Raw genomic sequence first — 22743 nt, forward strand, 5'->3', positions numbered from 1 at the left:
GGGTTGGTGGAGGTGTTTTTACGGCTAATAGCCGGGACCAACGGCTTAACGTGCCTTCCGAAGCACGGAATCATCTTACTTTTTCGGACAATCAGGTGATTCAAGCCTGATAAGTCCTTACCAAAAAAAAGGATAGTCTCACAAAGTGTCAGGGTGTTAGTGACATCGTAAGGAAATTTTTGAGGGAAAATTCAGACCATTGTGAGTTGATATCAAGTGGAATTTCCGTCGCAAAAGTATGGAACTGAAAATAATTTAAAAAACAATTAAAATTTTCATGAAGATTCCGCCAGGAAATTCCACTTGTTAAAAATTCGGTTATTTGTTAGTCTGAAAATCTCTTCTAGAAGAACGGGAAAGAGATACATTTATATAGATTGTATAAGTCACAGATAGACAAAAACTAGAAGTATTATGTTATACACTTCACATCAAAAAATCGATACACTTCGCATGTTTATGTTTAGAAAAATATAAAATACTAGTACATATATTAGAAATAAAAAAACTAAATGTAATTTTTCTGTAGTAAGGTTTTTAATTTTAATTATTGACGTTCCAAATTCAAATTTAAAGTCGTGTTTTGTTGAAAGAAAATTCCGAAATGTTTCGATTTTTTGATAAGAAATATAATATTTTTTTATTAAATTGTAATAACAGAGTTTCAAACAAAATTATCTAATACGGTGTCTCATAAACCGGAGGAGGTTTTTCTGTACAGTAATGAGCAATATAATGTACCCACTTTAGGACTCTGTCGCACTAACATATTAGACATTTAGTGAGACTTACAGTTCAATTTGTCAAAAAAGTTAATGTGACATGGTACCAAAGTGTATACATATTAATGCTCGTGACCGTACACCGCAGGTCGTCTCTTCACTAGCAAGCACTACTTATCACATCTCTATGTATCATGGAATACGTTCGCTTATTCAAACTTCTAAGTGTAAGGATATAATAGGATATACATATATAGGTACCCAACTACAATATAAATAAAATCGATCGTCACCGAAAATGAGAATTATGAACCATGTCAAACATTTTGGCGGCTCAATAGCAACTTTGACATGGGCTTGTGGTTGTGGTCATGGACCTTACACTTACCCAGGAGTCGTTGTTGGCGTGGTGATGGTGGTGTGCCTGGTGGCGCAGCACGGCGAGGTGGTCTCGGGATGGAATGGGCAGCGACAGGTCCTGGAATGTCTCCATGCGGGTCGATACCTGCACACACATTAATAATTAGCTAGTATCCTAAGCCTTATAATAATTATGACATAACATGAGCTCACGGCTACATCCCAATTGGGGTAGTGAGAGGTACATCCATCGCAAGACGAACTAAGTACCCACACCTCACCGAGCTTTGTGTTAGACCAACGTGATAGGTGGTGAGCCGTATCGCAGTCTATAATGGTCGAGCCAACTGTGTTAGCGAAACTGCACTTTAAATGAATAACTCATTGGTGCAAGTCCGGTACCGGGGTTCGAACTGGTGCTCTCCGATAGAGGTGACGATGATTCTGAATTAATATCAAATGGAATTTTCCGTCGCAAAATTCATGATTTTTTTTTAAATTATTTTCTTATGTAATTATACACTTTTGCGACGGAAACTTCCACTTAATATCAACTTGGAATCATGAGCTAAATCATCCCTCTGAATATTCGTTACGATGTCACTTACACCCCCTACAAGTGTTACTGACACTGTAACGAATACTGAGGGGGATGATTCAGACCACAAGTATGAATTGATATGTAGTGGAATTTTCTGTCGGAAAATTGATCAAAATTAAGTTTTTTTTTAAATTATTTTTCCATACTTTTGCGACGAAAATTCCACTTGATATAAAAAAAAAATAATTATATCAACTCGGAATCATGAGCTGAACCATCTCCCTGAGTATTCGTTACGACGTCATTGACACCCTGTATAGATTGTGGTCTAGTTACCCTATCACAGATGAGGCACTGGACAGCGGAGAGCAGCTTGCCGTCGAACACATCGGATATAACACTGCGGTAGCGGACCCCGCCGCCGCCACCGTCGCCGTCCCCGCACGACACTGGCTGCTTACTGAAACATACCATTACATAACATAACATAACCAGCCTATATACGTCCCACTGCTGGGCACAGGCCTCCCCTCAATCAACCGGAGGGGGTATGGAGCATACTCCACCACGCTGCTCCAATGCCGGTTGGTGGAGGTGTTTTTACGGCTAATAGCCGGGACCAACGGCTTAACGTGCCCTCCGAAGCACGGAATCATCTTACTTTTTCAGACCAACAAACATACCATTAATATATTTTTTCTATAGATTTACTCAGCCTCTATCCATTACCGTCTTCACCATAAGGGCACACGGGGCCCGTGCCCAGGGCCCCCATTCTCGGGTGCCCCCGAGGGATCCACAATTTCTCTCACACATTTATTCTCAAAACATTTTTGTCGGGCACATTACACTTTTTTCACAAATCAGGAATCTTATCAGAAGGTTAGATTTACAAGGCATATCATATACTACACCATTATATTATCGATGACTGCGACTTTTCCAAAAACCAAAAAACCTATGCTGTATTTGATTACCTATAAATGGGTTCATAGGTACTTAGTAAAAAAATTAAGTGTTTTTTTTTTTATTTTCCAATTCGCTTTCTTTACTTTCAAAAAGGGCCTCAAATTCTTGTGTGCCCAAGGGTCCCAGCCTAGGTTAAGACGGCGCTGCCTCTATCCACCCACTGCTGGGTAAAGGCCTCCTCTCTTTCACGCCATCCTTACCGGTCCTGGGCCTCACAGTCATCCGATCATCGGGCTGGCTTCGGTACCGCATACCATCCCATAGCCACCATTCCGTAACAGAAGCATTTTTTTTAAATTATTTTCAATTTTTGAACTTTTGTAATTTTACATGTCAGTTCTACCATTGTTTGACGGGAGGTCTCCCAGCATTGAGAGATTTCGTCATCTTGTAGTGAAAACCACGTAAGCCCTTTTTTGGCAAATCACATTGTCACAAGACAGCATAATTATAGATTTATAATTATTTAATTTCTACATTTTTCCCGTGCTGTGTGACATGTGGCGCCACCTAGCTGCGAGTAGCGGGACTACGAGCAGCGCCACCTGTCATTGAATGGAGGGAACCTTGCTAATGATAACCTGCTACTCTATGATAGATGGCGCTAGTTAGTATGGGGTTTCGAAGGGGTACCAGTATAAGTAGAACCTACTCTATATGTCGCTAGGTTATATTCCGAAGGCGCCAGAGCACCGCCTGGTGTATCTATGTGGATATATGATTTTTTTCTCTATCAAAACCGACACCGTGCTAGACAACGTCGTTTTTTTGCCTCTCCCGAAATTCCTGTGATCATATTTTGATGTGTTTTGCTCGATTTCATTCCGAGTAAAAATTTAGACCACATTTTTTACATGGGTGAAAATAGCTTGTATAAGGCGAGGATTTTTTAATTTCCGAATGCGATTTTTCAAAAAAAAAAGCGCTTATGTGGTTTTATTTCAAGGCAACGATGTACAGGCTGTTTATGTTGACTTTTAAGGTATACTTCCTCTTCACCTAATTATCTGAAAGTAAGATGATCTGTGCTGCGGAAGGCACTAATTACTAATTACTGACGTAAGTGCGTAGTCGTTACATGAGTTGTGTCTGGAGCCATTGGCGGCTTGATATTAAACCTGATGCCAGGGTTGATGAGGTTGGTTGGTTGGTAATCCGCCCCACAACCCACACGATAGAGGGAGAGGTATACTAACGTGTGTCGCTCCGTACGCGGGTCTGGCGCATCACTAGCGCCGCTGGAACATGTTTCGTACCGCTCCTCCGCCTCGCTCGAGCACGATAGCTCCGACTCTGAGCCTATGTCGCGCTGACTGTCGGGGCCTGGGGTAAAATAAACATGTGGAATAGGCTAGTTTCCAACTAGTCAAATCAGTTACTTTTTACTAAACGTCAAAACACGAAATTACTATGGAATTTGTATGAAAAAGCACACTTGACGTCATAGAAAAACGTGATAAAATGTCGGACTTATTATTAAGTTTCTTTTGATTAAAATTCATAAATAAGTTAAATGGAAAATATTGTTTATTCCATAAGAAAAAAAAAAACAAACAATCAGCTGTCTTCTTCTGTACTATTGTCAGTATTCAGCAACACTCAAAACAAAATTGGAAATCAGTCGCCTTACCGCGTGTCTAGGTACTCCTTAGCAGTTTACCGCCATTTAAGACTAAAATAAGACCCAGAAGGGGTGAGGTCGGATACGAATTGGTACAGGGCGGAAAGTTACCGTTCTATACGTAGTATTATTTTTAATTCTATGCCGTAGGTTTGTTGCAACTTACCGTTGATCTGGAGCGTGGTGTGAACGTTGTATGAGAGGTGGTGTGTGCCCGCGAAACTCGCCGACCGCCTGTGTCGGCCGCCCGGTTCTGAACTCTGTACCCTGGACAAATACAATGAACTTATAAGAGAAAAACAAAAAAATGCAGAAACGACAAAAAAGAAATTGCGTAAGGCCGCCTATTGAGCTTATTTTTATTCGTATGTATATGTCCTGTGTATATGTTTTGTTCAATAAAGAATTATTGATTGATCGATTGAGAATAAAGAAGACTAACGATCGGACCTTGCCTGAAAAAGGCGGGTCTCAGAATCTTAAGTTGGTTTGACGTCTGTGAAGTAAAAAAAAACTACGGTAGTTATTACGGTGGCAAAAAACTATTTTAGCTAGTTTTCAACGGCCTCTTCGGGGGTTCGATTCCCGATAGAGGTATCACAAAAATCACTTTGTGATCCCTAATTTAGTTAGGACGTTTTCGGCACTAAAACCCGTACATGTACGGCTAAAATTCCACTTGATGTTAACTCAGAATTATGAGCTGAATCATGCCCCCTCAGTATTTGGTACGACGTATATATCTCATCATCATGATCATCAATTTAAGAGCCACGCTCTTGTCGGTGCAGCATTTTCCATGCTACTTTTTAGGGAAAAATAGGGCAGTGGTTTCCCTCTTGCCTTCCGCCCAATACCTATTGAGCAAAAAATAATTTCAATACAGGAGATAGATATTGAGGACAGAAGAGGCAAGATGTTTGGACAATTATTAAGACACGACGAATTTATTAAAAACATCATAGAAGGGAAGCTACAAGGAAAGAGGGGAAGGGGAAGACCAAGAAGAGCTTGCATGGAACAGGTTAAAGAGAAGGCGAACGTCGTGTCTTATGAGGAAGTCAAAGAATTGGCTTTTGATAGACAAGAGTGGAGAATGCTACATCGACAAGAGCGTGGCTCTTAAATTGATGATGATGATGATATACCTCTTGAGCCGTGGTAGCCCAGTTGGTAGAACGCTTGCCTCTCACATTGAGGTTACAGGTTCGAATCCAGAACAGTTGTGGATTTTGTTTTTCGAATTCATGTTTCGATCATAAATGTTTGAAGGACCTGTCAAATCTTCAGGTTAGGTAAGCGGACCCTGTGATAAACGGGATAATGCTAGAGGGATGATGGTTTGTCTATTTGTCTATGTCCTGTGTACGGTCACGAGCATTAATATGTATACACTTTGGTACCATGTCACATTGACTTTTTTGACAAATTGAACTGTAAGTCTCACTAAATGTCAAATATATTAGTGCGACAGAGTCCGAAAGTGGGTACATTATATTGCTCATGACTGTATGTCGTTGTGCAATAAAGTATTATTGATTGATTGATGATGGTATACCTCTTGTAGCCGTCAGCCCTGGTGTCACTGTAGCAGCTGGGGGCTGGGGACTTGCGTCGTGGGCGGTAGAAGGGGGCGTCGTGGGGGCCCGAGGAGGCGGCGCGGCGCCGCCCCGCTGGGGACCGCCGCGGGCCCGCCGTGTGGTCGCCGTCCGCCTCCGAGCCCAGTTTGTCCTCTGACGAACTGTCCCATACCTGGGGAAACGGTGTTATGATAAGACCAGTAACGGCCTCCGTGGTCCAGTAGTTTGAGCGTTAAGCTAACAAACGAAAAAAGACAAATCACAAAAATCATCTTGTGATCCTTAGTTTGGTTAGGACATACAAGAGACTTTCCAATAAACGTTCCCCAAACACACGATAGATGGCGTTGTTCAATTTTAACGTGACTACTTTCTCATTGCTGGGGTACATAATTATTCAAAAATGGCTGAAGCATATTATGTAAAACTACCTGCTGCTTGATATTTGGATCACATTATGTATAGAATATTGCTGCGACCTATATTGCTTCTCTTAGTTTTGATCAGTATAATAACGGGTGGAAGTTGTAATTGTACCTTGGTGTAATAAAAAAGGTGATCATTTGTACCCAAAAACAAAGATAAAAGATGCATAGTAATATGTCTGTTATCCATGAAATTAGAAGTTTAAACGAAGAAAAAACTTGCCAACGCCATCTATCGTGTTTTTGGGGATTTTTTTTTGACGTGACTTATTGTAGATTTGCCGCAGATGGCATTAACTACTTGGCCGGACAAATGGGGAGCGCTGAAGGCTCTCACCCGGTACAACGTGGGTTTTTGGGCACGACGATTGGACAGTACCTCATGTTAATGAGTTTCCAACTACTTTCTTTTGTTCCGTGGTGAAAACCCATCGTAACCAAAGATATGAACTGACCGGTTCTTTGAGTTCCTCGTGCAACTGGTCCATGAAACACCTGAGGAACTCCTGCGTGTCGTGCTGGTGGTAGCCGCGGAACATAGGGTGCACCTGATGACAATAAACAACACATCACTACATAGTATAAAACAAAGTCGCTTTTTCTATCCCTATATCCCTATGTACGGTCACGAGCATTAATATGTATACACTTTGGTACCATGTCACATTAACTTTTATGACAAATTGAACTGTAAGTCTCACTAAATGTCAAATATGATAGTGCGATAGGGTTCTAAAGTGGGTACATGATATTGCTCATGACTGTACGCTTAAATCTTTAAAACTACGCAACGGATTTTGACGCCGTTTTTTTAATAGATAGAGTGATTCAAGAGGAAGGTTTATATGTATAATAACATCCATTAAATAATGTTTTTAGTCAGTTAGTTTTTAATGTGATGTCGTAAATATAATTTTTTCCTCAGCATTGCACCCGAGCGCAGTCGGGGCGGGTCGCTAGTATAACATAAATATTACTACTTTCTTTTTGACGTGTCTTATTGTAGATTTGCCGCAGATGGCATTAACTACTGGCCGGACAAATGGGGAGCGTTGAAGGCTCTCACCCGGTACAACGTTTAAGACAACAGGCCTGAGGGTGCCCAGTTGGGCGCGAACCTCGGCTCAGGGCGTCGTCTGAGAGGAAAAATATTTGAAAGAATTAATCGACCCTAGTGGGTCGATAGCGATAAGCGCTGATTGAGGGAAAAGTATTAATACCATCCCACCGCAGGACAAAGGCCTGACTCCCTTTCTTCCATGCCTACCGATCTTGGAGCCTCTATTTAAATATAAATATATAATATCACTCCGGAGCTCCCAGGTTCGAATCCCGGTGGGGACAAATCACAAAAATTACTTTGTGATCCCTAGTTCGGTTACGTTCCCTAGTTGGTAGTGCTCTATATTATAATTTCGTTTTCAATAAATCAAGTCAAATTCAAATTTTAGAATAGGGGGGTTAAAAAGGCCACATCGATGCAATTCATGAAAAAAAAAACAATGTTGCAATTTGACATTTGCGCATATCAAAGTAAGTGCGCAATGCAAACAAGTGTCAAATAGCAATATTAGTTTTTAGATGAATTGTTTCGATGTGGCCTTCCCCACATTCACCTTATATAGGCAATTTATTTTATGTATATAAGACAAATTAAAAAAAAAACTAAATTAGAAAGAATTATCTTTTAACTTACTAAAAATCAATCCTATTTCATTAGTGGGATCACATACGCATATTGGCATTTGCACATGCATCGTTGAGGAACCTTACGGTATGTCTATTCCAGCGGGCTTAGCACCGTAAGCGCGCGACTCTTTCTCGCCTCGACATACGTCACCCGTCACTCTCACACAGTACTGCACCGAAAGAGACAGACGATCTCTGTCGCGGCGAGAAACAGTCGCGTGCTTACGGTGCTAGGCCCGCAGATATTTCGTTATATCTATGGCAAAGCTCGACATTCTTCGGAATAAAATATATAACAAATAAATACTTACATTTCGTATTCCATACAGTATCCCATTAGGTACAACGTAGCCTCTAGTTTTTGTACTCCACATATCTTTGATTAATTTTTGGTATGCTCTGCGGAACAGAAACGCATAAATTGTACAAAAAACTTACAATTTCAACGCTATGGTGGCATTTTTAAAGTTCAAAATGACCCTGATTCCTGCAGACACCTAATTTTATTTTAAGTTATACCTGTCATTTTCTTACCCTCAGAAACGGAAAGGGACGGATGATTGACAAGTGTTAATTTTAAAATGAATAATCTAAGCTAATCAAATTGGCATCTCGCTGGTGTGCAACCCGTTCGACGCGTGATGTAAACTTGATTCCGTCGGATTATCGACCAATGCAAAATTTTGAGGAGGTTGTTATAGATTGACGTGTGTTGCATAAATTCTATGCCTGTCGATTACCCGTCCCTTTCCTCTTAGGCGGATAAGAAAATGAAAGGTATAATTTAAAATAAAATTAGATGGTGTATACTGGAATCAGTACAGTACCAATGTGAATATAAATTCATATTTGAATGTCAAATGTCGAGTTCGGTTGTAGAATTTATTCATTTCAGTTTTTAACATGCAGCATAACATTATTATTACTTTTGGCCTGAATACTTATTTAATGTGGCTTCATAACTGTTGTTATAACAATGGTTTTGTGTTGTTCGTTCTGTTCTTCGCGCGGGTTGTGAGGTCGATAACCGACCTCGTCAACCTTGTTGTGACTGCACTATGGAGCAGCGTGATGCAGTATATTCTCTGTTGTGTTGATGATGTTGGTATGACTGGCGTTTCTTATGCCGGGTACGGTCATGAGTACTAATATGTATACATTTACTATAGTAGAGGCACGATCGTTGGTCCCGGTTACTACTTACTGATGTAAGTAAGTAGTCGTTACATGAGCCATGTCAGGGGCCTTTGGCGGCTCAATAATAACCCTGACACCAGGATTGATGAGGATGGTAATTTACCTCACAACCCACACGGTAGAAGACGACTATAGTTATAGATAACACTCACCATTATGTGAATGTGGTGAGGTGGAGGATGTGGATCACATCTTGCTGAATTGTCCTAAATATGATAATGCTCAACTTTTTCAGGGACTTACACATTTCTTTTCCTACTTCTATCCAGATCCTTTTATCTTCAAATAATCCTTCAGTCTATCGTTTATTAAGTATGTTTATTAATACTAATGATATTAAAATTTAACTTCCTCTTTTTAATATTATTTTATTATTATTCCTCTCCTGATCCTCACCTTTTCCAAATTCCGTTCCCTATCCGGTATACTTTATTATTGAAAAGTTTTAACTTTTTTTTTGACGTGACTTATTGTAGATTTGCCGCAGATGGCATTAACTACTTGGCCGGACAAATGGGGAGCGCTGAAGGCTTTCACCCGGTACAACGTTTCAAGACAACAGGCCTGAGGGTGCCCAGTTGGGCGCGAAACTCGGCTCAGGGCGTCGTCTGAGAGGAAAAATATTTGAAAGAATTAATCGACCCTAGTGGGTCGATAGCGATAAGCGCTGAATGAGGGAAATCGTCGACCACGCCGGCGGGGTCGGTATCGGGGTCCTGAAGTGGTTGGTGTCGCGAGCTGATTGGCTGCCTCTATGGCTAGAGTAACCGGGTCGTCGGGATCGTATATTACATCCTTCGGACGCCGATACTTTTCAGTACTGTCCCTAAGCGGAATGTACTCGGAAGCCGGTCGTTTTAACGACTGCACAATAATGATATGAAATGCCACAATGATTCCACGATAATTATCATTGAATACCAAGATCACTTTCAAGATTTGTCATTGGCGCATCGCTAGCCGCGGAAGCCAGAAGAGAAAAAAAAAACACTCACCGACTAAGTCCAGGTTTCTTGTCAGCGGCGAGCACGGCGACGGCGGCGCCGCACTCGAGGAAGTATGACGTTAGCGGCGCCGTGTTGCTCAACGCCTGGAGCGCCGCGTTCATGTAGCACGTGTTGCCCATGTTCTGGAGGCCCACCAGACCTGCCACGTCAAAAAAAAAAAAACAAAAACCATCACTCATTTTCAAAATAGGAACATCAGGAAAATTTAAGTCAATATCGTCGCAAATAAAGCCAGAAAAAAAGAAAAAATAAATATAAAAAATGCTGTTTAGCAATAACGCCGCCTATTTTATGAACCAAATCAAAAGAAGTATGCTCATATCGAGGAGCTCGGTGGCGCAGCGGTTAATGCGCTCGGTCTGCGATTGTTGAAGTTAAACAACTTTCGCAAAGGCCGGTCATAGGATGGATGACCACAAAAAAAAGTTTTCATCTCGAGCTCATCCGTGCTTCGGAAGGCACGTTAAGCCGTTGGTCCCGGCTGCATTAGCAGTTGTTAATAACCATCAATCCGCACTGGACCCGTGTGAAGGTTTAAGGCGCGATCTCCCTATCCATCCATAGGGAAGGCCCGCGCCCCAGTAGTGGGGACGTTAATGGGCTGATGATGATGCTCATATCACCTCCGGTTGATTGTAGGTAGACCTGTGCCCAGTAGTGGGCCGTATATAGACTCATATTTTCACGTTGTACATGTTAGCCCTACAGAATAACAGAACATTAATTGACCTTTAAAATTGAATATTAAAATCCCAACTGTTGTCGTTGTTGTCGGCGCCGACGTCCAGCTCACAGTGTGTATTAAATTTGTGTAGACGTATAGCAACGTATTGGTCAACGGAGTACTGTGGGTGCTATTTTAAATACCTCTAGGACGCGCCTCGCCGTCGTAGTCCATTTCATCGTTGTCGCTGTCGTCGGCGCTGACATTCAACCCCACAGTGCCCAGCCGCCGACTCACCGTCGCGCCGTCTAGTAATGACGTTGAGTCCGGATTTATCTGGAATATTTATTATGTTTTTTTAAATATAATAATAATTTAATATAATATAATAATAAAGCGTTTCGTAAGTTTCGTAAGCCTAAGAGCAAGCGGTTAGTGTTTCTGCGCATAATCACCAATACAAGTACCATTGATCAGTGACTATGACGTTTGGATCATTGGTTTCAGCAGATATCAAGTAGGTAGTAGGTAAGAAAAAAAAAAAAGATATGCCGAAGCTATAGCATAGAACAAAGAATAATACTACGTATAGAACAGTAAAAGTAAGATGATTCCGTGCTTCGGAGGGCACGTTAAGCCGTTGGTCCCGGCTATTAGCCGTAAAAACACCTCCGCCAACCCGCATTGGAGCAGCGTGGTGGAGTATGCTCCATACCCCCTCCGGTTGATTGAGGGGAGGAATGTGGCCAGCAGTGGGACGTGTATAGGCTGTTTATGTATGTATAGAACAGTAACACTCCGCCTCGCACCCATTCATATCGGACGACTTCACCCCCTCTGTGTCTTTTAATTTTAAATGGCCGTAAGCCGCTGAGGAGTAAGGTGGATAGCGCGCGGATTGTGCTTCGCTCGCACTTACGCGTTAGGCGGCAGGATTTTTGTATGGAGTATCGTTATATGGAGTATTGTTGTATGGTTATAGGCTAGATTGGGTTATTGGAAGTCTATGAACTGAGCATTTCTTACTACAGCACTTTAAAAATCTAGTTATCTTTTTCAAATACGAAGCCAAGGCAATGGACATAGACTTTAATGGTGGAGCGGTTCAATAAAACCCTGACATCTGACCCTGACTGGCAAAGTCGGTCATTGACCTTACAACAGGGGGTAATACTTGTAATGATGATACGAATGTGTTCTTACCGCGGCGTGCGCCAGCGCAGCCCGTGTGTGCACCTCCTTCTCGCACAGGTAGCACCATATCCTCTCCGTGGACACATTCATGTGCACGCAGTGGGTTGGGTAGTTCTGAAAAATATTAGTTTAAACGTTAATTTAACAGCCTCCATAGGAGTGCGGTTTTATACAAAATTTCGCTTGTCCTTATTTCTTTACGCAGCGAGTATACGCGACTACTTGTATTATACAGGCTGTTAGTGACATCGTAACGAATACTAAGGGGATGATTCAGGCCATGATTCTGTAATATCAAGTGGAATTTTCCGTGGCAAAATTCATGATTGTTATAAAGTTTTTTAAAATTATTTTTATTAAAATTTTTAGATAATTCCATTTGGTATTAACTTACAAGTACGTACAGATAGCCATACAAGTAGGTATGGGTGTTAGTGACACCGTAACAAATACTGAGGGGGCTGATTCAGACCACGATTCTGAGCTGATCGTCCCCCTAGCATTGTCCCGTTTTTCACAGGGTTCTTTTACCTAATCTGAAGATTTGACAGGTCAGGTTTTTTACAGAAGCGACTGCCTGTCTGACCTTCCAACCCGCGAAGGGAAAACCAGCTCAATACAGGTTAGGTTACATACCTCCGAAAATGTGGGTTTCCTCACGATGTTTTCCTTCACCGCTGCATACGTAATAATCATTTATGATCCAAACATGAATTCGAAAATAAATTCGACAATCATTGGTTTAGGCCTGTGCTGGATTCGAACCTGCGACCTCAAAGAGTTCAAGCAAGAAAAGGAGTAGCATAATGTGGGTTTGTATCTACAAGAGGATTCTTCCAACCTCGCATGTGAGTGTATTTGGGAACATAAACGTAGAGAATACAAATTCAAGGCTAAAGTTTCATTTTCATTATATACAATGGTAACACTTTGACACCGTTCTATTGAACTGTCTGATAAGCTTGAAGACCTCCGTTCATTGCTACCTACACACAAGTTGAATCATTACTGTAAATAAACAATTAATTCAAGCATCCCATCTGCATCCCAGTATTCTTACGGGTGATTCCTAGTAGTGGTTGCCTGGAAGAAATTGCTTCAGAGCAATAAGTCCGCCCAATTAGTGCTGTAGCTAAATGTTTGTATGTTTTTATTCATTATTTTGTTTCAATTATTTGTGTTTGAAGCGTGTTAACGTCGGCCGGGGCGTCGGCTTAATGATGATACACATCGAAAGAATTTCGCACGGACAGTTGGAGGACCTCGGGCGTGTTTAATAAAACTTACAATTGTAAATTACAATGACAGTTTGATGTACATTGCGGAGTGTGTGATCACGAATATTTTGCAGTTTCAAATTAGCTACGTAATGAACACCAAATTGTCGTTGTAATTTACAATTGTAAGTTTTATTAAACAGGCCCCTGGTGGTGTAATGGTCAACACGCTCGTCCCGGCTTGACAAGAGCTGCGGGTTCAAGTCCGAGTCAGAATTTTTTTCGATTTAATTTTCTCTTTATTTCGTTTCTTTAGACTATTTCTTTACTGTAAGTAACTTGTTTGTGGTGTAAGTAAAAAAAATACCTACTGTTTTATACAAAGTACATTATTTCATTTATAAGGAACCAGCTGTTATCCGCGATTTTGTTCGTGTGAAAATTTTAGAAACCCAACTATTAAAACGATAGCGACACAGCTTATAATGAAAGTTAACTAAAATTAATAAAAAATAGGAGTTACATACAAACTTTTCCACCCCTTTTATCCCCCTCAGGGATTAAATATCTCAAAATCCCGTCTTAGTGAGCCCCTACGTCCTAAAACGAACCCCCCCCCCCATGCTCAATAGGCTAGTTTCCAACTAGTCAAATCAGTTACTTTTTACTAAACGTCAAAACACGAAATTACTATGGAATTTGCATGAAAAAGCACTCTGTGACGTCATGTAAGTGACGAAAAACGTGGTAAGTCCGACTTATTATTACGTTTTTCTTGATTAAAATAAAATAAATAACTTAAATACTAGTTAGGAGGACGCCAGGGTTGATGAGGTTGGTAATCCACCTCACAACCCACACGATAGAAGACCGCTGAACCGTTTTAGATGAAACTTGGTATAGAAATACATTGTTTTAAGTTTATGCGGTTATTATCATAATTAAAACACATAATAACGGGTTCTTACCGCGTTTAAAGCAGGGATATGAGACTCCCACACACACCCCCATATCCCTGCTTTAAACGCGGTAAGAACCCGTTATTATGTGTTTTAATTTTGGTATAATAGTTAGACACCCAGGGAAAAAAGATAGGACAGTTTTTCCTAATAAAGGTCGGACAATAGGGCGCTAGTAGGTACTTAGTTCACACAAAATAAATGTAGTCAACATCGATACCGGATACATTAAAATACTGCAATTGTTTGTATTTTGAATTATTTACTAAGCGTGAAAACAGTGTGACGGCACACATACATAAGTTATAACGTAACACACGTAACAGTTGCATATGTGTGTGTTACTGTTGGATATGTAAAGCTACTTTATGTCCATTTTATGCCTCACACGGTACAGACGGCGATAAAAGTCGTAGCGATTTGCAGCGGTTTTCAAATAAGTCACATTACCAATTTAAGGGCCACGCTCTTGTCGGTGTAGTATTCTCCATGCTACTTTTTAGGGAAAAATAGGGCAGTGGTTTCCGTCTTGCCTTCCGCCCTCTCTACTCTGTCTGACGCGAGTGGGATGGTGCCCAGAGTAGTCTATTGGAATGAAACGGAGCCGTACAAAAATAAAATAAATAAGTACACATGTCAAAACACGAAAAAGCATTTGCCTTTTTTTAATTTAATTTTTCACTATAAAACTAAGTTTCCCTGTTCGTGGTCCTTCGAGCCGGATCATGAACAGGGAAACTTTCAGTTTTATAGTGAAAAATTAAATAAAAAAAGGAAATTATTCATTTCATTTCAATTTCTTGCAGCTCCGTTCGCGACTTTATTTTGATAGGGACGAATGGAATTAATGTACATAGAGTATGCAGTAGGCACAGATTACAAATTGAATGTCGTGAACAAAGTACATGTCATAAATGGTGAAGAACAAGTATTTGTACAACTGACGCCTTATCCGGGTGGGCAGAGCTACGAAACCAGAAGACAATTGTAGCCACACTTGCCATTTAAGTTCTCAGATCGCGGGTTTGAACCCTGATACCGGACTTGCACCAATGAGTTATTAATTTATCTCAAGTGCAGTTTTCACTAACACATTTGGCTCGATCATTATAGAAGGCGATACGGCTCACCACCTATCACGTTGGTCTAACAGAAAGCTCGGAGAGGTGTGGGTACTTAGTTCACCTTGCGATGGATGGACCTCTACTGCCCCGATAGGCTAGTTTTTACACGAAATTACTATAGAATTTGTATGACAAACCACCGGGTGAGAGCCTTCAGCGCTCCCCATTTGTACGGCCAAGTAGTTAACGCCATCTGCGGCTAATCTACAACAAGTCACGTGAAAAAAAAAGTATGACAAAGCACACTGTGACGTCATAGAAAATCGTCATAAAATGTCGGACTTATTACGTTTTTCTTGATTAAAATTCATAACTAAGTTAAATAGAAAAAAGAAAATGTTTTTCATTAGTTTAAGATCTGTATTTATTTAGTAATCAGAATTTCATAATTTATCTTGAACCTAGTACCTACACGACGCAATTCGATCGACTTTTGTACCTATCTGTCCAGGTTGACCTCAGGAACTCGCTTACAAATAAAATTCTGTTGTTTTCTGTCGTAGGCAAATGGACAGAGCCAATAATTACGATTACTACCTGCTATAGCCCCTGATATAAAAAATGCCCCTTTTATAATTATTATTTTTCTAAACCTTAGGTTCTGTGATGCCTTTTTTTTATTCTAGATCACATCATGTGTCCTGTCCAACGCCATTTGAGTCATCCTTACTGTTTTCTGATTTTTGTTACGTCTCTTATTTTCGACAGGGTACCACAGAATGGTACCTCAGAAATGGGAAAAAGGCGAAAAGGGAGACCAAAAAAAAGGTGGGAAGACAATCTACCACAAGGTTGGAAGGTCAACAGGCGACAGACAGGTGCGGTGTGGCGCAATGAGGAGGCCTATGTCCTAGGACGGCCCGACATATAAATAAACATATAGATAATTAAGTAATAAAGTAAAACTATGCAATCATGTCGATGAATAAAGGCTATTTTTATTTTATTTTTATACCTTAGGTTTCCTCGGTTTATGCCGGTTTGCTAACGGGCCCAAGCCAAGTACACGTCAGGGACAAACTTTTTTTGCTTTATTTGGGTCATCGAATAATTGCACAATAGAAAATTCTTAAACTAGGTTATGGAGAAAACAAAACAATGTTAATTATGCAACCAGCACCGAAAACCACAGATTACTAAATGTTTTGAAATTATAATAATTCTTTAATTCTTTATTTAGAAAAAAAATATATTACCTATTTATGACCTTAATAATATTACCTAATTATAAAAACTTGCATTAGTTTTGTGCGACAAGTATGGAATGTGTGGGTTGTATAGCTGATTGTGTATTAGGCTGTTGGGATGGTTTGAGTAGCTTATAAGCCCACTTGGTCCCATTACTGGGCAAAGGCCTCACCAGGTCTTTCCACGAGTCACCCACCGTCCCGAGCGAGCGTCGTCCAGTCCCTCCAATAACAATCAAGATCATCACGCCATCTTATCCGGGGTCTACCATAATATCAGACACCATGATATTTTATTCTTTTATTTTATAAAAGACTCAAATTTATATTCAGTCCTGTGGTAAAAATCTTTTGTGAAACAAATAAAATAAAGTATTATTTATTTTTGTGTTTGCAGTTTTTGGTGGGTCACCTCCCTAGCGTTATCCCATACTACACTACACTGACGGTGTGGGTCTTAAATTAGTGTGTATGTTACTACATATTTATCTACTGATAAAACAAAGCCATTTGTGAATGAATTTCATGAGGTTATCAACTCTTAAGTTAAATGAGTCAAGTTTGTTATTTAGAACAAAGAGTATTGTGAAATGTGACAAATTGGCACAGAGCCATAATACATGACTGAAATGTGTGTGTGACTGTGTGTGTTGTACCTACAAAAGTTACATGCAACGTAAAAAATGTGAAATTCTAAATTAATTGTATATTCTTCTCATTTTTCCTCCAATAGCATTCCGAAAGACATCAATAAAAATGCAACAACAATAAAAAAATACAAACAATTTTAATAAATTATTTTCAGTGACAGCTGGATAAAATAATTGCATGTCTTTATATCCTTCGAACATTTATAAAATAATGTATTTTATTATAGTGTCTTAAGTCTTAATATTATAAATATGTGGCTGTGTCATTGGGCTGTTATTATTTTTACATACATACATAAACTCACGCCCGTAATCCCTAACGGGGTGGGCAGAGCCACAAGTAATCAAAGACAACTTGCAGCCACTGTTGATACGAATTCCAAAGATGGATACAGATTTTTACAGTCAAGTAAAATAATTTTATCGGAATACAGTAATATAACATTACAATAGTTACCTTTTGGTGTAAAGTGCTGTGATCATTTTTGACTTCGGAGCACCCGATGTGGTGGCAGTCGGGCTGCAGACAGATCCAGAGGTTGGGTCCGGGACAGCCGCAGTCGAAGCATGTTAGCACCTGAACCATCAACATTGTAACTGTTACTATTTATTTGAGTAAATTTTTACATAATATATATTTTTTTGATGTTTGATGCTATATTTGCAATCAGAATCTGTTTTTTAACTATGAGCAGATTTATTATGAGCAAAACTTCAGGTAGAGTGTGTTATCCAGTGAGAACAACTACTCATAAAAATAAGAAACTGGATTGCACACACATTCCAAGGACATTTACAGGAAGAACTGATTCTAAGGTGGGCAAGAGTGGTCTTAGCGCTAAGAGTGATCTCACATATTTAACACTTTCAAGGACAGAATGTCTAAAGACGTTCCGATTCCAAGGTGTCATACTATCTATTATGAACCATCAATGACCCATGGTCTCTGCCCATGAAAGGGTTAAGTAATGCGTTTGTCATCATCTCTCTTTTTATTCTAATCCTATTATCCCCTGTTGGGTTAAAAAGGCCACATCAAAGCAATTCATCTAAAAAAGCAATATTGCAATTTGACATTTGCGCATATAAAAAAGTAAGGGCACAATGATGTCAAATAGCAATATTGCTTTTTAGATGACTTGCTTCAATATGGCCCTTTTAAACCCTACATCTTTACTCCTCACAATCTCTTCTTTCGCCATCATTACAGAGCTTGTAAATCTTATAAGGGTCATTTTTGGAATGATAAAATGATTTCTACTTTATTTATATTAAATATTAAAGTAAAACAAAGTTAGTATAGTTGTAAGGCCCAATGTCCTTTTAAAACCTAAACTACATTGTAATAACTATCGATAACACACAATTTAAAAACATTTTATTAAAAGTTTATACACTTTTTGATAAAATTCGTAGTAGAGAAATGTACATTCAGCTATATACACTCAGCTCAGTTTCAAATGCTATATTATTCTATGATACACACTGATCTATAGTTACTGACATGCAGATACAATATAAACAGTGGCATTACGAATTTGTTGCATGTTGCTCACGAGAAAGTAATGTAAACAAGCTATAAAGTAGGACAGCTGGAGCTCACTACCAGGGCTTCATAGCCAAGTAGTGGTTATGAGCATGCACGCCACTCGCCACTACTCGCCTGCCTAGTTGCACAATGATAACTCCACTACGGAATGCTAATTGCCTATTACACTACATCGACAACTTATAGGTTAGGTATCATCATATTTGATCGCTCAACTCACATCCTTCGCCGACCACAAATCCTTCCCGAGGTGGTCCGTCAGCTTGTTCAAGTGTTCACACGTCACTCCTTTATCCATTTCTAAGGATAAACACCTCTGTTTTGATAATTTACACACGAAAATAACTCCACTTTTACTGCGCTACCAAAGTCATGTAAATAAAGAACATTTTTATACTACACTAGGCCGGGACAAGTTAGTTATATTTACAGGGCAAACTATAGTGAAATTATAAACTTTTGACGAATACATTTCGGAGAAATGGCTAATAATTGAATTAGATTACAGAAATTTCCTTCAACACAAAACCTTCCGTGACGAGCGAAAAGTCAGGTCGACAGTGTTGCCTGAAACTGAAACAAAAAAATACTACTAAATCAGGTGACTGTAAAATAGTATTTTATGCAACAGTTGTATAAGAAGGGTCAAAAAATGCGAGTGGCGTGAGTTGCGATGTGAGCCTTGGCGAACATCGCAATAAGAGACGCCACGAGCATTTTTTGACCTAGTTATACAACGTTGCATACAATACTTTTTCTACGACGACGTAATTTTAAACGAAACACAAAAATTTTCCAATTTATTTTCCAACGCGCGGGAAAATGGCGGCAAATGTATACTTTTTTTTATAGTATATCTATGGCACCAAACAAAGTAAAGGTGCCAGTTTCCAGGTCAAAAAAAAAAAAACAACAACAATGCTTTTTTGGCGACATTATAGTACAGTTACACTTTGTAAACAATGCTTTTATAGGCCATAGAGCGTACACTTTTTCAAAGAGTTTAATTATGTATGTACTTATATTAGACTTTTTGGTTATTTAAATGCCAGATTAAAGTAGAGGAGTAGAAAAAACCTATTTTGGATTTTGGAAATTATTTAATTCCTACTTTTTTATTTTGAAAAGTTCTTCAGAACGAAAGTACCAAATGATTGTCATTATCAGCCGTATTGTAGCTTTATTATTTAAGTCAAAATTATTAAATGGTAAAATAAAATAAATTCAACCATAGACTACAGACTATTCGCGCTTTTTGGGACATATGCAAATGTTAGTTGTAGGTAGGCCGCACTTTATTTTGACACTTCGTTTGAACGATTCAATTACGCCAAAAAACGTTCTGATAAAAGAATCAAAAGGAAACGTTGCATACAGAATATTTTTTGTTCCTGTCTGTTATATTTCCTACTCTCAAAAGTCTCACAATAAAATAAACGTTACTTCATAAATGTCAGTTCCGTGGAAATCGTCAAGGTCTCAAAATAAATGTTTTTGTTGTTGAATAATTAATAGAATTTGATAACTTGAATTTTCGATATTAACAGGATATTTAATTAGTTGTCCTACAATGACGTCCGCGTCGTCTAGCAGTGCGCGTTCCTTATTCGCTGAATCAAAACAGCGGTTGGCTGAGAGAGTTCAAGTAAACATGAATAATATATCTTCGCTAACTCGACAAATACAGCGGGGCTCTAAATCTAATGAGGTAATGCACTGTTTTATACTCATGGTGTCCTGTTTGTTGTAAGTACATGGCTTTAATGGGCAGTTAAAGCGCGAAATTCGGCAAAGTCCCTCAAACATAATTCAGTCATTTAATTGCTATTTTTTACAATTTAAATTTAAAATATGTGAAGAATATCTCTTATATAATTATAGAATATTATATAGAGATATTTTTTATTTATTTTAACTTAAATTACTTAACCTTGGCTCCTAATTAGAATAAAATTTCGAGACAAGTTTACTCCTAAAATAAATATTTATTTTATGTTTGTTAGCATGATAAAGTTTATCTTGCATTTTATTGCCTTTCCAGCTTCTCTCAAAAGCAGCGAGGGAATTTGCCTCAATGGAGAATCAGATGGAGAACAGTGAAGAGCATTTGAAGAAGATGCAGCTTATAGCCGTGCACATGGGCTACCAGTTTGAGAACATTCACAAATCTGCACAAATGCTCACCAACATAAATGAGCAAGTCTGCTCTATGCAGAGATGATATATATGTGGTGATATTTAGGTCTTAAATTATAGGTTTTAAATCATGCTATGAAGATTTAAGAGTAAGGTTTGAGTTGGGGCACTCGAACTTCTCACACCTACAAAAATTCTTACACTATGTTATGCTAGTGGTGACCTGTAGCATACGGCGGCAAACGCAATAGTTTTAACGAATTTTTGTTATCCTTTTTATGGATTTTTTTATCACATGTTAAATTTCTGTTTTATTTAATATAATAGCTACAATCATAATAAAATATATAACATAGTCAAATACAATACCTACACTAAAATACGTCAAAACACAAATTTGGTGCCTGATATAGTAAACCATATCAGGCACCAAAAAGCCGTCCAGAAAGTGAGCCCCACCCGAATGTACCCTACACACACTACTACTAAGAGCACATAGATTCAAAGCTCTCTTCATTTGTTTTTTTCACAAAAATCATTGACAGGTGTCAACTAGTCACAAGTCACCAACTATCAAAATACCGGCCATCAACAAATACATTATTAACGCGCAGATCTTACAGCTTGTAGTGATACAGTGCATGTAATAAGGCTGACATAGTCCCCAGTTTAAAAAAAGGTGTGACAAATCAACTTCTATTTCTCTTTTGTTTTGTATTTTGTTTTTTCCTGTTTGTGCAATAAAGTATTTGTTATGTTATGTTAAGTCACATAAAATTACTTGCATCTTTTGTACTGAAGACCTAAGATGGTAAGTATATTTTCTTTACATACATACATACATACATAAACTCACGCCTGTAATCTTCAATGGAGTGGGCAGAGCCACAAGTAACCAAAGACAATTTGCAGATATTTTCTTTATTTCCAGAAGAATATTTTCCCTTTGACATAGAATAGAATAGAATATAATTCTTCTTCTTCTTCTTTTTATTTCTTTTTATAGAATTTTGGGCCTAATTTTATGTAATATTAATAGAAAGCAATTGAATATTGCGATGGAAAATTCTGCTTGATATCAACTCAGAATCACGGTGTGAATCATCTCTCAAAGTTTTTGGTACAATGTTATTAACTCGTGTATATTTTCGTATTATTATGTTGCCAACTTCAGTGGCATGTTATTGAGAATTCTGTAGTATAGTATGTTAGTGCTTACACATGGAAATAAGTTAATAAATTATAATCTATAATTATTATTGTATTGTAAAATGTAGTTTTTGCTGTAGAGGCCTGTTTGTAAAGTATATTGTAACGCAAAAATAGTAATTTTTCATCATTATAACCTATATTCAAAAATATTGTATTTATAGGAAGTATTAGCAAATTAATCTAATTAAATTATGTAATGAAAGATGTAATCAAAAGTATTGTTGTTACTATCAAGTATATTAATTAAAGCAATAATGTATGTATGTGAAATGTTTTTATTCTTATTAGTAAAAAGAACGACTAAGCATCTGTAGTATCCTTTTGTACTGAACATAGCAATAGTTTAATTTTAGTATTTAATAACATTGCTTTATGAAACGAACAGGCGCTTGTGGTATATTTTTATATTGGAAAAGGCTGAACTGCTCTTTACTGCGATTTTCTCGGCTGTGGACTAGTTTCCTTGCCATCTCTGAAAGTACAGTGAACCTCGAGACTTTTTATGTGGTCTACCGTGATATCGCATTTGCCCTGTCGTCCGTCCCTTTCCGTTAGTTTCCAACTAGTCAAATTAGTTACTTTTTACTAAACCTCAAAACACGAAATGACTATGAAATTTGTATGTAAAAGCGAAAAAGCACGCTGTGACGTAGAAAAACGTGATAAAATGTAGGACTTACGTTTTTCTTGATTAAAATTCATATATAAGTAAAATAGGAAAAAGAAAATGTTTTTCGCTA

The 22743-nt window shown here is 38.6% G+C and overlaps 2 protein-coding genes across 2 annotated transcripts in view; one reads left to right on the plus strand and one right to left on the minus strand.

Annotated features, from left to right (window-relative positions):
- Positions 1-19223, minus strand: part of LOC126376479 (ubiquitin carboxyl-terminal hydrolase 20) — a 28597-nt gene extending 9374 nt beyond the window's left edge. Inside the window, exons 1-12 of the mRNA XM_050023880.1 lie at positions 18876-19223; positions 17564-17683; positions 11979-12083; positions 10979-11111; positions 10100-10250; positions 8219-8306; positions 6674-6766; positions 5772-5965; positions 4380-4480; positions 3789-3915; positions 1960-2083; positions 1111-1227 (exon numbers count right to left, since the gene is read on the minus strand). Of these exons, the coding sequence (XP_049879837.1) occupies positions 1111-1227; positions 1960-2083; positions 3789-3915; positions 4380-4480; positions 5772-5965; positions 6674-6766; positions 8219-8306; positions 10100-10250; positions 10979-11111; positions 11979-12083; positions 17564-17683; positions 18876-18953 (1431 nt within the window). The 5' untranslated portion in view covers positions 18954-19223. The remainder of the gene's footprint in view (positions 1-1110; positions 1228-1959; positions 2084-3788; positions 3916-4379; positions 4481-5771; positions 5966-6673; positions 6767-8218; positions 8307-10099; positions 10251-10978; positions 11112-11978; positions 12084-17563; positions 17684-18875) is intronic.
- Positions 19224-20123: 900 nt separating this feature from the next.
- On the plus strand, positions 20124-21182 carry LOC126376745 (uncharacterized). Its single transcript, XM_050024312.1, has 2 exons — positions 20124-20363; positions 20697-21182. Exons 1-2 carry the CDS (start codon positions 20226-20228, stop codon positions 20874-20876), a joined length of 318 nt encoding a protein of 105 aa, XP_049880269.1. The 5' UTR covers positions 20124-20225; the 3' UTR covers positions 20877-21182.
- The last annotated feature ends 1561 nt before the right edge of the window (positions 21183-22743 follow it).

This window comes from Pectinophora gossypiella, chromosome 21 (assembly GCF_024362695.1).
Source record: "Pectinophora gossypiella chromosome 21, ilPecGoss1.1, whole genome shotgun sequence".
Taxonomy (NCBI): Eukaryota; Metazoa; Arthropoda; class Insecta; order Lepidoptera; family Gelechiidae; genus Pectinophora; species Pectinophora gossypiella.